The sequence below is a fragment of the Plodia interpunctella genome, chromosome 8, assembly GCF_027563975.2.
Source record: "Plodia interpunctella isolate USDA-ARS_2022_Savannah chromosome 8, ilPloInte3.2, whole genome shotgun sequence".
In the NCBI taxonomy this organism is placed as follows: domain Eukaryota; kingdom Metazoa; phylum Arthropoda; class Insecta; order Lepidoptera; family Pyralidae; genus Plodia; species Plodia interpunctella.
The window spans coordinates 7,858,213-7,875,982 of NC_071301.1; the positions used below are offsets into that span (position 1 = coordinate 7,858,213).

Sequence of the window (17,770 nt, forward strand, 5' to 3'; positions counted from 1 at the left end):
TTTTAAGTTGGTTCCTACAAACTTAAATTAGTGAGGAAGTTTGTAACCCAAGTGTTGCCAGGTGGGCCTCATACCTGTTCGCCTGCTTAGTGATATTAAAAAATCACAGTCACGTAAAATCAATGATGATGAAGAGAAACCTAGATTTAATTAGAAAAATCAAAAACTAGTAAATTATAATAGTGGCCTCATGAAAAATGTCTCGGCTCTCTCCCATTGTATGTTTTACAACTCGATTCCTATCATAATGGTTACTGCACGTGTACGTTCATGCTGAGGGTACCATACCGCAAAATGTCGCTGTTTACCAAACTTAGAACAGGACAGAGTAAGGGAGAGAGCGGATATGAAAGGATTTTTTAAAAGAATGTTATGCCTACTTTCATCCTCGTCTACTGGTATGTAATTTCACAATTAACCATACCCATGTAACATTTGAAATTCTTTTTGCCCAAGACGTCATCAAAATTGTATTTAAGACATAAAAAAAAAGATCTTTGGTATCTATAAGCAAATGGTTAGGTCTGGATTCTACATTTTAGACACAATTAACAGTCATAATATAAATATAGTAACAAGAAATAAGAATTAAATGTTTTTATTTTTAATTATTTATAATTAAAACGAGCCGCTAGGCCTGTTCCGCCTTCGCTTTGGTATAAATAAATAATTATAATTTAAACCATCAGGAATCACGCTATCTATTGGTGAAAACCGCATGAATATCGCAAACAGACGCGACAGAGGACTTTGTTGTATAATTATGTAAGAAATTGCTTGCGTGCTATCTAGATTCATAAATAGAAAATTCAATTATTTTTTCTTCCCGCTTCGCTTGTACTAACGTTGCAACCTAACCTATTTTCCTCATACAAGCTCCCTTGGGAATAAATCAGCTATTGATTGGTAGTTAGCCCCGCTTCGATTGATTCATTTACTCGCAATTTCGTCTCTAATGCTGGGGTCATGTTGATGGTTGTGGGATATTTTGTGTGATTTATGCTTGTGGGCGTGTCCGAAGAGACGTATTGTTTTTTTATTGAATTAGAAATTAGGAACTAACTGCACGCAGAGTCTACACTCCCGTGGGATTGAAAAAATAAAACCCTATATATTTTTTATTGTGTATTTTCTTAACGCCTTTCATTATCGTCGTAGTTAAAAAGGCATACAATGATTCTATCTTTATATAAATTAATAAAACTTTTGCGGATTATGAGTTTTATATTTTCACCAACCAGTTTGAGAGGTATTGCAAAAGTTGGAAAAAGTTATTATTGTTTTTTTTTCAGCTTATTTTATAACAAAATGTTAACATTTTTTTGTCATTATTCGAAATAACTGTGCATAACCTACTTAATTGTCGTAAAATATATTTCCCGAATCTATAAAATTTATAAATATCGACTTTGATGTTGACTTTAACCTGATCACTTCCAACGTTTAGACAAAATGGCGTATTTTTAATTTTTCAAAGTTAAACGTTAAAGTTGACTGATGCATCTCAATGACTGATGATGAACATCGTCAAATATTTACATCCAATGTTTCCCAAAACATCAAAGGGCAATTGTTTTGGATTCTGGATGCATTCCGCTGAGTCAGCACGCTTATTACGAAGGTTGTGTGCGATAACATCAGAATCCAACAAGACATAACTTATGACCAAAACTGGACCATTTCAAAATGACCAGTTTCATTCTTCTATTTTATTCAGTCCCATTGTTCACTACAATCAATAACGTAAACTGTTGACAATGAAATACAGAAATGGAACAAATTTAAATGTAATTGTTTGTCCTATAAAGATTTAATTTGAACTATGGTAGCAGAAAGGTATAGTAAATTACTTGCATTCCTTATATATCTTCAGCGTAATTTGCATGCAAACATCTTACTACAAAAACATTTAAATTAATCATGATGATTTGAAAAATGATCGTTTTCAATTTTTTAAATAATAAGTTTCAAAAGTAATTAGGTACGACCTCACATTGAAAAATAGATAAATACGTAGGAGATATTAATGAAAAAGAAATATGGTACCTATTTGTGGGACTAATAGAAGCCAAAACATTTAAAAAATCGTCTGTTTGTATGTTTGTTTGTGTTTTACGCAAAAACTACACAGTTTTAAATCTGATATAGGTTTCATAGCGATATATTGCTTTGAACCCGAGATATTGACGAAAATACATTATAATAATAAACGCGAGCGAAGCCGAAGGCAAAAGCTAGTAACTTACAAATCCTAAATTTTAACTTTAATTACTTGTTTAAAACCTCCAAATGAATGAATCATTTAACTACCCTTTGTTTCCACTAAACAAATGTCACTCTACGCCATATGTTTTAAATATTCCCCGGCGATGACATTTTTACTGTCTCCCCCGTGTGAAGAGCCAAAATAATAGTTCTTTTATGGCTTATAATGTTACCAACGCGGTGTTTAGACGGCGTTGACGGCTTGACGACCAGATAATAAAATTTATTGGGTCAAACATTAGAAATTATATCCACTTTATGCATAACCACACAGAAATATGCAAATTTTACGACCCTTATTGCCGTAAGCGCACTTTCATTATAACTAATTGCAGGAGACACACGTAAATGCACTTAGGTTTATTAAATGATATTCGAATTAAATATTAAGTACTTTAATCGTAGAATTATATTTATCTATTTAAAATACAATATTAAAAATAGATCAAGTGCACAATAACATAATTTTTATTCTGAGCTGAGAGATTTTTATGACACCAACTTGCTACTACGCTACTTGCAACGTAACGTAACGTTGCTATTGGAAAGTTGGTGTTATAAAAATCTCATAGCTCACCTTGTTACTAGAAGATTTAATTCATACTTAATTCTTACTTCAAGTGTCAATAAATTTATATTAGAAAAGTAAAACGTATTTTTTCTCTAATATTACATAAATTGATCGATCAATGGAAACATATTTCCAAACATAAATTATGTAGCTATGAAAAGGCCGTGCCCTACTGCTCCGATGCGTTACAAATAATATATAATAACAAATTATTATAAAGAGGTAAGCGTTTATGAGTTTGTATGTTTGAGGCCGGTAATCTTTGAAACTACCAAACTGATTTCAAAAAATGCTTTCACCATTAGAAAGATATATTAGCCAAGATTGCTATAAGCTATATTTTATCTTAAAAATCCTACGAGAGTGAAGCCCTGGTCAACATCTACTAATATATAAATTGAAGTTTCTACGTACGTTAACGCACGTCTGAGCAATGGGTCAAGGCTCTAACTAGTGTTAAATAAAAAGTTGTTATCAGTTTTTATTTCTTAAAATGGATCTACAGCTAAATCATTGGCATCAATAGAATGGTAGAATTTGTTAATAATCTTGATCAGCTTATCAACGATACCCTTAAGTATTGGGGGGCCTACTTCCATGAAGATTTCGTTTCCGCTCGAAGAAAGCAATTCCCGTGCAGCGCGGCCTGAAATGTTTGGTATTGAAGCCATATAATTTAAAAAATCTGACACCTATTCTAATCGGAATAGAATTGCAAATATATGTGATGGAAAACGTCTATGCAAAGATGTCAAGAATATTATATGTATAGAAGAAGATGTCAAGAAAATTATGACACAAAAAATATATTACCTAAACAAAAGTTTTGTTTAAGATATTTTTGATCTTCTTTGAATCGTATCTTCTTTGAATCGTATCTTCTTTGAAATGTATTTTTTTTATCTTATTTTTTTCTATAAAATTGGATTGAAGATTTATTTAATTTTATGTAGTAAAAAGAAAAATATGTGAAGTTTAAATTTTACAAATCATATAAGTATACATACCAAGAACTTCATTGCCATCAAAAAGCTTTGTGAGTTGGATATCCGTCTTGCCTCTTAGCTCGTAATTGTACTCGTAACTCTTGATGTACCAGTGCTTACGTCCTTGTTTGTCGGTTTTCACAGTTAACAGTGAATCCACGTTGATATACAACTTTCCTGGAAATATACATCAACTTTAACATCTAACTTTAATATTTACAAGTATTATATTGATATGGGAGCAGCGAGCAACAAGATAAGGTTTTTATCATACTAAATAAAATAGATTCCAATGTCTGCGAATTACCGGGATTTGAAGTTAGGTCAATAAATAAATAAAACGTTCTCATTACAAGAATTGAATCTTGGCAGTTTCATACAATTTACGAACGTGAGAGTGTGTGTGCACACTGTTGGGTGGACCATCCTTCAGTTATACGCCATCGAACTAGAGCAGGTTTGCATTTTACTTCTCATCATCGAATTGTTTCAAAATGAGACGCAGCAAACCAATCACATTGCGCCATTGTATTGTGATGCAACGACAACCACACTGCATGTGATTGGTTCGCTGCGTCTCACTTCAAATCGATTCGATGGTGAGCTTATCTGGATTGGGGAGCAGCATCATGGATATTCCGATGTAAATATAAAGCAACTAAAAATGGTGCGTTTAAAATTAAGGTACAATAATTCCCAAGCTAGAAAATTCTGTGCTTTGGGAAACTAGACAAATATATGGTGATCATAAAATTCATTCTTTTTCGGAGACTAGTTCCTGAAACAGGTTCCTTCCTGTTTTACAGGTAGCTAGGCCCCACCCTCGGATCGTGTTGTCTGTCTTAAAATCTGGTATAAGTTTCATATGTTGCTTAGAACTCGAGATATTAACAATAATAAGTTTATGAGTTTTCAAACAAACAATAACAAAATATATTAATGTAATAAGTCTCACTTAGTTTAGCGCTAATGTCGCCTTTCCCTTCAAAAGGAACTATCAGCACTTGACCTTTCACTTCGTATTTGCCTTTGTAGTCCAAATCACACACCGCTCCAAATATTATTTTAGTTGCTTGTGTGTCACGCCTGAAAAATTAATATTTTCTAGCGTGCTAATAAATTAACAAATATCCTAGAAAAAAAAATGTTGATTTACCCTAACGATCCAAATGGTACAATATGTAGTTATTGTTAGGTTACGTACACAAAGTTTAATAATGTTAGATTAGATAGTTTAGACAGCCCAATTTTACTCTAACTCCAAAATAAATTTTGAAATTTAAAATAACTTATTCACAATTTTAACATGATATTGACTTATATAGGCATTTGTAAAACACAGCCGAATCTACAAAATATTGAAAAAAAAAACGATTCTTCTAAAGAAAACGATTTTTATATATAGCATTTCATCAAAATACTTTGCGTAGTTCCAAACATCTATATGGATAGACAGCGGAAAATTACTTGGTGTTATATGTACCTAATGATAATTATGATAATGTTAATTAATGACAATAATTAAACTTACTCGACATTTTCCACGACACATTTGCCAAGTCCAGTGATGACTCCATCGGTGGACGTGAAGGTGAGCTGGTCAGTGATAGACTCTACTCGATTGATGTATAAAGGGTCCAGAGGATCGATGTTCATTTCTGGCACCCCCGAGGCGAAGATAGGGATAGCCGCTTGCGCAGACGTCTTCAGGCACGATGCGTCCGTTGATACGCATTTTGTTATAAAGGGCACTGAAATTTTTATAATTTTACTTTGGCTCTTTTTATAATTTTAATTTTACCGGCCTTGAATAGCACTATCTATTAAAAAAAACGCATCAAAATTCGCTGCGCAGTTTTAAAGATCTAAGCATACATAGGGATAGACAGCGTAAAGCAACTTTATTTTATATTATACTAAGTGATGATTATTTAGGACAGTCTATTTCAGACAGATGAAAACAATTTAATCAATCTATAAATTATTTATCAAACATTGTATATCTTGCTCTGCATATAAATATTCAGTCACTTACATGCATGATAATCAACAAATTATAAAATTAACATAATCAATTAAATGGACATCACTCAACGAGCTACACTAAGCTTTGCTTTATCTAGGGTCTGATGGATTTAAATATAGAAACGGGCACAACAAACTCAAAACCGCGGGAATGTATTTATGATCATAAGTTCAAAGATAGCGGCACCTCCAGAAAGTGGACGAGCGTGGTGACCGCGAAGCCAAGGTCGTCAAAGTAAGAACATGACTATATTTCTGTATAATAAAGAAATATTTTCTAAATAATATAAACAACTAAAAAACTACGCGGTATACTGGAAGAATATTAAGAAAAATAAGTACATTATGTACTTAGTTTCCTAATATAGTAGTTATATTTACACTTTTATGTTGTGTACATAAATAAATAAGAACAATAAAATTTAAAAAAACGGGTTGGTCTCCGGGAGTGCCTGCAGAAGTGAAAACTTGAACATTACAGTTGTTGTGCATTTTTGACGTTTTACGAAAGAGTTTAACACAAAAAATGCACAAAGCCGCTAAAGAAGTTTTCACTTCAAAAAATTAGGTGAAATAATTCTGTTAAGTAAATCATCCAAACTACACGGAAACAATCTAATGTAACTAAAAACCAACTTACCGTCCGTGTGTACGGAACAAACAAATAAAAACACTGTAAACAAAAATGTTCCTATTGCCATGTTTACTTCAAAGAGGTCCTGAAGACACTATCATATAGACTGACACAATATTCTCATCTTCAACAGTTTTAAATGTTTAACGAACCAACCATTTTAATACGAACACGTCCTGTCAAACTAGTACAAGTTTTTGCTAAGTAAATTAATTAATTATATTTATAAGACTTCATGGCATATTGCCTAGACAGTATAGGTATGAAGTACAGTAAAAACTATAACCATAACATAATTTTTAATGCATTTAATAAATAAGGGAATTAATTATTTACTTCACCATTATAACGTTTGGTAAGCAAAAAAGACGGTAATTCTTGTTCCGCAAACAAATTATGATAATAGCAAAATAGTTATTTTGAGCAGCAAGATTGGGTAGGCAAGGTCCAACAGTAGCGCTTTGAGGTTTATTTTGGGTTACTTCGGGTCAATATAAAAATCACACCCAGGCTCGACTCCGAACAAATGTACTCTTCTGCTGCCAACTGACCAATTATTTTGCTGTTCAGAATTATGTAAATTGCAAACGAATTTAGAAATAATGGCTGACCATAAATTGATGACCAAATATTTTTTTCCCGCCAAAATAATACCTAATAAATAAGAAGAAGAAAAAAAATCATTTATTCGTTAGCAACTGCCTAATAATAAAAAAAATCATCCTTATTTACATACTTTATTACACCCGTAATGACTACGGGATTATTTACATTTTTTTGCCATGTGAGACAAATCATCGATTAGTCAGTAAAATGGATTTAGCAAGTACTTCGCAGAGTACCTACTAATTCCATGGTCATATCTTAAAGATTTTGGATAAACCCCTTATCCAAAATCTTTGGTATATCTAGTAAAAAATGCCATCGAAATCTATGCTACAAGTGCTACCAGGATAATCCTTTTTGGACAAAATAAAAAAATATATTTCGAAGACGTATTTTGTGACACTTGTGTTAGTAATTCAAAATAATTTTTTGTCATTGATATATATTCGAAATATTTGTAAGATAACTACGTATTTACTTGTAAGTGTTTGTGTTAGTCTTTATTTATTAGAAAAATGGTTCATGACTACTTTGATAAACATATTTTTCTATGCGAAATGTATAATGAACATACAGATCAAATACAAAAGTTAGTGTTGAATTTCTTTCCATTTAATAATTCTATTCAAATAGTAGATCCAGACAAAGGCAAATTCTTACTACGTAGACAACAGCTGCCTCCACTTAAATTAGAAATGTTACAAGTTGGCAACATCGTTAACATTTTTTCCAAACTAATTCATATTACTGACACTGCTCCAATAACACGCAAAGTATTATTCAAAGGAGTCGAAAGCACATTTGCACTAATTAAGCCTTCTCCCCCAAGTATTCATGGAAGTGTGATAACATTTATTATGCAAAATGGATTTCGAATAGTTAATATGAAAAATGGTACAGTTGATAAGGATCATGCCATACAATTATATAGAAGTATTTCTGGTAATAATATGCTACCTCTCATAATTGATTACATAACTAGTAGTGAAGTGATTGGTCTTGAATTAGTTGCTCCAAATGCTGTAGCTAAATGGCGTAGTTGTTTAGGAGCTACTAATCCAAAGGACGCTGCACCTGGTACGTTGAGAAGGCTATATGGGCAAGATATGTTGAGAAATGTAGCTCATGGTTGTAACGATATAGATGATGCAAAAGAAAATTTGGAGCTATTTTTTGGATACCAAGGAAAAGTTCCGAGAGTACCATTTAGAGCTACGTTCAAAGATTGTACTTGCTGCATAATCAAACCTCATGCTATCATGGATGGAAATATCGGTTCAATAATAGAAATGATTGCTACGTCCGACAAGTTTTATATTTCAGCAATGGCCATGTTTTTAGTGAAAAATGCTAACGCATTAGAGTTTTTTGAAGTTTATAAAGGAATTTTACCAGAATACGAAAATATGTGTATTCATTTGACTGAAGGAAAATGTGTTGCTATGGAAGTGAAATGTACGGATCCCAGTGTAAATTGCGTTTGTGCATTTAGAAAACTGTGTGGTCCAAGAGATCCTGATTTATGTCGCCAAATATACCCTGATAGTATCAGAGCAAGATACGGTAAAACTATTTTGCATAACGCAGTCCACTGCACGGACCTTCCAGAAGATGGTGTAAAAGAAGTTGAATATTTCTTCAAACTTATTTCTAATGATCATTTTTAGTTTATCTTAATTATCATTACATCATATAATAGTTTATTTTTAGAATAATGAATACTAATTAAAAGTTTTGAAATATTTGTTTGATTTTACACAAGTAAAGAGTGTGTATTTCATGTTAATATAGACGTGATAAAATATCTCGATCTTCTTGTAGAGTCCCCATTACACTATTTACAGATTTCTAGTCATCTAAAGACATTCAACAATACAAGAATAGAGAGGCCATAGCTAGTGTTACCCTCTATCAAAAAAAAAGCGAAATCCATACGTTATCGCGGGTAATACAATTAGGTGTGCTCCGACTTCTATCTAGGCTCCAGTCACCCGCGCGATTGAATGAGAAACAGTTGTTATACCGGGTTCTTCAGTTTTCTGCCATAAAAAAGAACCTGGGACATCAAACTTATAATTATGTATATAGCTCAGGCGGGCTGTTGGAAATGGGTGGGTTTCATGCGGAAAAATACCTAATCCCTTTGTCATCAGGGAATTAAAAAAAACTTGATTGGCTCAGGGAATATTGATACAAGTACAATAAATTACTTATAAAGTAGGTAAGTGAGTAAATACTACTTATAAAAAAGCTAATAGTGCCAAATTCTCATCATAACAGCAGTCCATATTGTTTTAGAAATGAATCCCTATTCCACATGTACGACATAAATGTACCTTTTGCGGATTTGCAATATACACATTGATTATAGGTAAATTTCTTTTTTGACCAAAAAGGATTTTAATCATTTGTAAAAAGTGAAAAAAAGTATGGTCGTTTTTTTGTCACTTCGTTTATATCAGTCAAATACATTTTTGTCTAAAATTTATTTGGGTGTTTGTTAAATAATTATATATTTGTAGGCATTTATGTTTAATATATTTATTTATAATTAGTGAAAATGGTTCACGACTACTTCGATAAACATATATTTCTTTGCGAGATGTATAATGAAGATACTGATCAAATACAGAAGTTAGTATTGAATTTCTTTCCATTTGATAATTCTATTCAAGTAATAGATCCAGACAAAGGAAAATTCTTATTACGAAGACAACAGTTACCCTCACTTAATTTGAACATGTTACAAGTTGGTAATGTTATAAATGTTTTTGCCAAACTGCTCCTTATAACTGATAGCGCTCCTATAACACGAAGATTATTATTCAAAGGAGTTCAAAGCACATTTGCACTAATAAAGCCTTCGCCGCCAAGCATTCATGGAAGCGTAATAACATTTATAATTCAAAAAGGATTTCGAATCGTTAATATGAAAAATGGTACGATTGATAAGGATCATGCCATAACATTATATAGAAGTATATCTAGCAGTAACATGCTTCCTCTCATAATTGATTATATAACTAGTGGTGAAGTGATTGGTCTTGAATTAGTTGCTCCAAATGCTGTAGCTAAATGGCGTAGTTGTTTAGGAGCTACTAATCCAAAGGACGCAGAACCTGGTACGTTGAGAAAGCTGTATGGGCACGATATGTTGAGAAATGTTGCTCATGGTTGTAACGATATAGATGATGCAATAGAAAACTTGGAGCTATTTTTTGGATACCAAGGAAAAGTCCCAAGAGTACCATTTAGAGCTACGTTCAAAGATTGTACATGTTGCGTGATTAAGCCTCACGCTATCATTGATGGTAATATTGGATCGATAATAGAAATAATTGCTACTTCTGAGAAATTTTATATTTCTGCAATGGCAATGTTTTCGGTGAAGCAAGCTAACGCCGAAGAGTTTTTTGAAGTGTATAAAGGAGTTTTACCAGAATTCGAAGATATGTGTATTCATTTGACCGAAGGAAAATGTGTTGCTATGGAAGTCAAATGTACTGATCCCAGTCTTAATTGCGTTTGTGCATTTAGAAAACTGTGTGGTCCAAGAGATCCTGATTTATGTCGCCAAATATACCCTGATAGTATCAGAGCAAGATACGGTAAAACTATTTTGCATAACGCAGTCCACTGCACGGACCTTGCAGAAGATGGTGTTAAAGAAGTTGAATATTTCTTCAAACTAATGTCTAATGATCAATTTTAGTTTTCTATTTAATTTTAGTTTTGTATTTAACTTTAGTTTCATATTTAATTAAGTTTTATATTTCAATTTTAAAAATAATAAAAAGTTAATTTGATAATTATATATTATTTCTACAATTCACTACCGAACATGTAAATCGCAGATCATTTTTAGATCAATCTTACAATAATTGAATATATATAATACATGTTTTAACTATTAAAATATTAAATATTGCTTACGGCCAATAGTAAAACTCTACCACAGGTAAAAACCTGATAAAAACGTATCAATCTCTAGTGATTACAAGTTAAAATGTTGACAAAGTCGATCTGAATATTTTACCATGGCCAAGAAGATCAGTCGAATTTTCTAATCTTTATCTATTACGAATTTAGTTAATAGCTGTATGTTTTGCCCTTGAAACATAGGTTAACATGCTGTATGACGCATGCGACTAGTATGACAACCTCCTAAATAACTGGTTCAACTAGTTTTAAATCATTGATTTTGTTTTGGATTTTGATGGACATTAATCATAACCTTGTTGATATTCTTGAAAAAAAAAGCTACTTCAATGGCTTTATTAGAAGCTACCATGAAGTCACCCTGAGTACTACTACTGAGATCGACTATATGGACAGATTTGTGGAGTGGAACCATAGACCACAGATAAAAGAAATAGTGGAACCATACTCTTCATTGCCAGGATTCAAAACACTAGAAAATTATTGTTTGCTGTATTTTGAGACGTAAATAACTTTGAGCAAGGTGGTGGACCCTCATGGATTTCCTACGAGACAACTAAAGGGATGATAAACAGCCTTTTAGTAGTATTAAGAAGGGACCACGTAAGTCAGGTAGTAAGGTGGAAGGTATTATAATCACAGCTAAATCTTCATTTGAAGATTTATCTCGACTCCAAGGGGTCACATTTAATAATGCTCCAACGAGATAAAGTGATAGAGAGAGATAGAGATACAGCGAAGTAGATTCTATTCTAAAGACTTCAAAGTGTAATAAAATGTACGAGAAAATACTTAAAACGCTTTATTTACTAAGCACAAAGCTGTACATTGACTAGAACTTTAATCTAAAGCGAGGTCATTTACGGGGACCTGGCTGAAAAACTGTTGAATATTGTCGACAATTTTTGTGATTATGCCGTTGACGACTGTAGGCCCGATCTCGTAGATGATGTCATTAGCACTGGAACGGATCAATTCGCCGGCTGCACGACCTGGAAGCAAAGGTATTCTGGTAAGTTTATCTTGATATGTGGCCGTCCAAATCAAAAGGAACCTTATGGCGCCCGGCACTTATGCCATTATTGCTGTTGTTTTGTATTGAACAACAGCAAGACCTAAGTTCCAGCCGCCCTTTTGATTTGGACGGCCACATATTTCCACCTTTATAAGGGTAATTTGTTACATATGTGTTACATACAATAAAACGAAAATATAATTATTTTCTCTTTATAATAGTACCTTTGGATAAACACTACTAGGTTATAATATTAGCGGCCCGTCCTTCGCTTCGCTCGAATAAAATAATAATAAATTATACACCTGAACCTTCCACAGGAATAGCGCTATCTATTTAAAAAGCCCGCATCGAAGTCAGTTGCGTAGTTTTAAATATCTAAGCATACATTGGGACAGACAGAAGAAAGGGACTTTATGTTGTACTATGTATACTGTATAGTGATCATATCTGTTCACTAGATTTTCAGTTAAAGAATATTACAATACCTGCTTAATTACTGAAAATGCAGGCTTCCTATTTTATATACAACGAAATTATTGAGGTTCGAAATTGGTCTTAATTGCTTCGACAAAAGGATGGTACGGTGCCTTTTTGTTTGCTCGATTTGCGGGGGCACTGCCGTACCCCCAGATAAATATACATATATCCTTATTGTATACTATACTTATTGTAAATAAATGCTGATTTTCACGTACCTAAAACTTCATTACCGTTGAATAAATTCTCGAATTCCAAGTCGGATTTATCTTTGAGCTCGAAATTACTTTTCCAGCTCTTAATGAACCAATATTTTCCACCTGATTTGTTCTTTTCTCCCAATTCTCCTTCGATGTTGATCAACACTTTTCCTGCAATGATAAAATAATCAATCTTAATGGAATGTATTCGATACCAATTCTTGATTTATTTGTATTAGCATCATTTTACTATGCAATTTTTTATACCTAAATAATGTAAACAACACGAATAACATTAAATGCTTGTAAATTATTTAAGTATATTTAATTATGAAACGCGAAAGTTTAAAATAACTTATTGTATTTGTAATTTACTTACTAATTTACAAGCATTTAATGTTATTTGTGTTGTTTACATTATTTAGGTATAAAATAATTATCATAATTAAGATATGTATTACAATTAAATGTATAATATTCCGATAAAAATAATCATATCCTGGGCCAATTATACTGTTAGGTCTAGTTGTAAGAGGAAAATGTCTAAGAAAATCGATTCTAGTTGGCCATGATATAGTAATAGCATAATAACCACGTTATTACATACCAAGGTCGAGCATGTTAATAACGAAGTGTTTATTTGACGAAAGTTACCAAGATCAAGGTCAATATGAACGCGGAACGGTCAGTTATGTCACGTTATATGTAGGACGTTTTGTCGATGACCTTCTGCAAGGTCACACTTGAAAACGTAAACATTATGGGTATCTTCTTTTTTATGTGCGTATTCATTTTATTTTTTTATTTGTATTTATATTTAATTAGGACAAAAAACAATTGTACAGGAGATTAAGTTGGATAATCTAAATTAAACAAGTGAACACTTTTACAACCAGCAACATTATGCTCAAATTGCTTAAATGTAGGTATTCCAGAGTAGTTGTCACTTACAAAACAAAGCTAACACACGCTTTACGTCGAAAGTAGATATAAAATCAGCATTAAACATTCACTGACGTGAATGTAGATAAAAAACTAAACTTTATATTAAACTTCAATAATGAATGTTGGCCGTAAGCTCCTTACATTTTATCTTATTCAGAACTAGACTGAATTTGTTCGGCTGTTTTACTCCCGTTCACTCTCTGGTCTTTTTAACTCCTGACGACAGAAGTAAAGTTATAAGTTTAATATGTCTGTGTATCTGTATGTCTGTCCGTGACATCGTAGCAGCTAAATGGCTATACCGATATCGATCTAGTTTTTCCTGTTTGAAAAATAATTCAATCGAGAGTGTCTCCATGTTTTGCGGCTTCGTAGTTCTGAACGTAACCGAAAACATGTAGAGATGAGAGAAATGCGAAATAACGTTACAAAAGAAATTTTATTGCTCTCTTGTCTCTATACTCTCTTGTATACTAGCCCCAGCTATTCAATTTTAAATAGTGAATTTTCAATAAATTTCATGTAATGTTTTTATATCTGTGATGAATTTATAGAATAGGATTCCATTCCAAATTGCCTCGTGGATGCCATATGAGACCACTAAGAAATACGTATATATGATCTTGACAGATGACAGGCAACAGTATACTCATATATTAGCCTCAAGTAGGCAACACATTTCTAAAGAGGGTCGACGTCAGACAGACGGTTTATTATTATATCTTAAATTAATTGCTCAATCTACAAATATCTACTAGGATCCACTGGCTTTGGGTATCATAGCCGCGAATGCAACAAGTAATACGCGTGGACAAGAGAACGAACAATATATCGAAATCTCTAACGCAAGTCAATTGCGAAGATTTTACACTTTATAGTCAAACTAGCTTTTGTCCGCGACTTCGCCTGCGTGAATTTTCCAGGAAAATGTACATTTTCCCGGAATGGTACGAAGCCTATGTCCTTCTCTATATTCTTTACTATATGTATGAGGAATTTCAAGAAGTTTGGCTGAGTATATAAAGCGTGAATGAGGTAACAAACTTACGCATTTATAATATTAGTTGGGATTGGGGTAGAGTTATAAATTTGATATAGTACTTACTTATAGCAACATGTACTTTGCCCTTTCCTTCGATAGGTAAGATGAGCAAGTTTCCCTTCATCTCGTAATCTCCTTCCAATTGAGCCGTGCACTGGATTTTAACTGTCAGCCATGATCTGGCTGTGTCTCGCCTGGAAGAAATACGCGAAAAATGTCAATAAATAATATATATTATTTTAGAGAAAATAATGGAAATTATTTAAATCAATTTCAATGGTTTCAGCAGTAGTTTAAATCTACAATTCTTTTTTTTATGTTATATTTATTATATTTAAGACATATAGAGGTAACTAATATCATAACGGTTACTTAGCACATTAAATATATAATTAATAATTGTTTTAGAAAATTTCACAGACATTCGTTTATTATCAAGGTCAATTGGCGGCCATATTTTTTGTTACTTAAGGATACAAAAACAAACAATTTTTATCCTCCACTAAGAAATATGTTTTGCATTTGTTTGTAAAATGGATCATATATTTATTTGTAGGTTTATGTACACATAATAAAATATTACAGGAAACAGTAGGTATACAGAAAAACTAAGTACGCACTGTACTTAGATTTTCTTTTATTAAAAAAAATCTTATCCAATCGACACGTGAAAAGGGAGAAAGTGGAAGAAATCTTAAAAAGGAAGAGGCGTATGCATAAAATAAAGCAAAAAAAAAGCATAAATATATGTCTAAAAGGATAAAATAAATAAATTGTTAATTTTCATTTAGAATCTTTCTTCCAATTTCAGTACACTCCACCACAACGGTTTGCAATTTTTGTGTATGCATTATTATTTTCGTGTATTATTAGGGACGTTAAGGTTCGTGACGTGACACAAAGATGGTATTTTTTTTTGTTTTCCTCTTCATATTAATTGTATATGGGTTGAGATAATCATAGTGATAAAATTTTATTTATAAATATCAACATTTATTCCGTATCCAAAAGGTTAACCTATATATAAAAAATAAATAAAGTGTCTAAGTACCTATTATTGTTTCGGATATAGGGACATACTGAGAGACATTCCCTTCTTATATATCGAGACACAGCAGAAATATATTTATAGCGCTTTTAATAGCTATACTAAATAGTTTTTTTTTTAATTATTTTAAAATATAGAAAATACGTTCAGGAGCATCTTAAGCTACTATTTTGTTACGGTTTTATCTAAGCCAAGCCGTGACTGGCCGCTAGTTAGAAAAAAAAATCACTTACTGCATTTTCTTCGTAACGCAATTTTTGAGGCCAGTGACAGTGACGTCATTCACCAATAGTTTAAGACTAGGAGAGGAAGCATCTATATGTTTAATGATTAGTGGGTCCATGGTCTCTACGCCTAGTTCAGGCAATCCTTTGGCAAATACCGGAATTGCGTCCTGGGTCGACTTTTTTATACATATCGAGTCTTCGGCTTTGCACTTTTGGATGAATGGGACTGAAAAACAATTGAACAACAATTATTACATATTAATTAAATTCCTGGTATAAAAATATATATATTTTTTATAAAATTGAATTACACAAGCTTTTAACAGAGAGATCTTTTTGTATTTAATGTGTGACAAAAATAATGTCTGTGTTGTGAAACCTTGAGGAGTTCAGATCCTGGATTCTATCCTGGGTGAACCTTCAGATCATGTTTATTATAGTACCTAATGCATTGTTGTGCAAACGAAAACTATTGTTAGTGGCGTGTGGTTCCGCCCTAGAGTAGGACCACTCCATATCCTCCCGTGGACGTCGTACGAGGCGACTAAGGGACACACAGCTGATAGACAACAATAGCATTGTAACATCTCAATTAAAAAAAAAAAACACAGCCGAATATTCAAAATTTCCACACCCGGGCTTCACTTCACAACCCCGAACGTAACCGGGAACATGCAGAGATGACAGAGTGCAAACTTTTGTAAAGTAAAAATCTAGTCCACAAGGTATTAAGTAAGTTTTAGTTTATTTTTCCAGAATTAATAATAGACAATAAAAAATATAATACATTTATATTTACCTGCGGACGCACTAGAAAAACACAAAAACGCGTAACTGGACGCCAATAAAAAAAATAACTGTAGCATTTTGATTTTACAAAAATATACACACACAAGCGTTGTCCGACCTGAAGGTTCCCGTACTCTTTCAAAATAACTATGTAGTGTCCATTTATATAAGGTCAGCAACATATACAACGCGTTACGTATACTAACCGTTGTAGACAAACAGCAGTGGATAGCTATTAAGATATTTTTTTCAAAACTCGTGTTTTTATGTTTACTAACAAATAGGTGATATTATATGTTGCCGCTATTACGAAAATATGTTCATTGGTGTTCTTTTTTTCGCTTAACTCTAATGTATTTAAAAATTGTTTCGATAATTAAAAAATACGCACAGTAAATGCTTGATCTAGAAATAGTTTAACATTCACGACAATATAAAGATCAGAATTTAAATTTATTTAATACCTCACCTTACCCCACCCCACCTCACATTTAAATTTATTTAGCACCTCAGGTCCTTATTAATTGATTAATGTTATTATAATTTGAACGATTTTTTTAATCATATAAAAATTTAGTTAATAACTTTTATTTATTCGATTTTGTTTTGTGGGATGATAGCATGCTCTCCATTTAAATTTGCATACCCGTGGCGGTGAAACATGTAGGATTAAGTTTTTCTTTTAACACCACTCATGTTTTTGTCTCACTCATGTTTTAACACCACTCATCTTTTTAAACTCATGTTTTTGTAAATAAATAACCTTTGCCTTTGTCTTTCAACACCGTTTTCAAAAAAATTGAATTTAAAAGTTTCATAACGTGATATATGGAAGTTTTGCCTTTTTTAAACAAATAATATAAGTAAACGCTTACCCTTCTAGTTAACTGGATTGAAATAAAACCTAAAACTGATGACACGATTGGTTTGGTTTCTATTCAAAAAAGACGTACAAATATTTAAAAGGCATTTACGGATGATGACCCACAAGTAACTTG

The 17,770-nt window shown here is 32.4% G+C and overlaps 3 protein-coding genes across 3 annotated transcripts; 2 read left to right on the top strand and 1 right to left on the bottom strand.

The window, feature by feature from the left end:
* Positions 1-2,644: 2,644 nt before the first annotated feature.
* LOC128672169 (uncharacterized) lies at positions 2,645-16,943 on the bottom strand. Its single transcript, XM_064436130.1, has 10 exons — positions 16,783-16,943; positions 15,990-16,209; positions 14,772-14,902; positions 12,740-12,892; positions 11,873-12,018; positions 6,488-6,566; positions 5,354-5,573; positions 4,778-4,908; positions 3,844-3,999; positions 2,645-3,482 (listed from the first exon to the last, which is right to left on the bottom strand). The coding sequence occupies exons 1-10, from the start codon at positions 16,847-16,849 to the stop codon at positions 3,325-3,327; spliced, it is 1,461 nt and encodes a 486-aa protein (XP_064292200.1). The 5' UTR covers positions 16,850-16,943; the 3' UTR covers positions 2,645-3,324.
* On the top strand, positions 7,518-8,831 carry LOC128671796 (nucleoside diphosphate kinase homolog 7-like). Its single transcript, XM_053748556.1, has one exon. The coding sequence runs from the start codon at positions 7,603-7,605 to the stop codon at positions 8,752-8,754; it is 1,152 nt and encodes a 383-aa protein (XP_053604531.1). The 5' UTR covers positions 7,518-7,602; the 3' UTR covers positions 8,755-8,831.
* LOC128671795 (nucleoside diphosphate kinase homolog 7-like) lies at positions 9,525-10,814 on the top strand. Its single transcript, XM_053748555.2, has one exon. The coding sequence runs from the start codon at positions 9,648-9,650 to the stop codon at positions 10,797-10,799; it is 1,152 nt and encodes a 383-aa protein (XP_053604530.1). The 5' UTR covers positions 9,525-9,647; the 3' UTR covers positions 10,800-10,814.
* Positions 16,944-17,770: the final 827 nt, after the last annotated feature.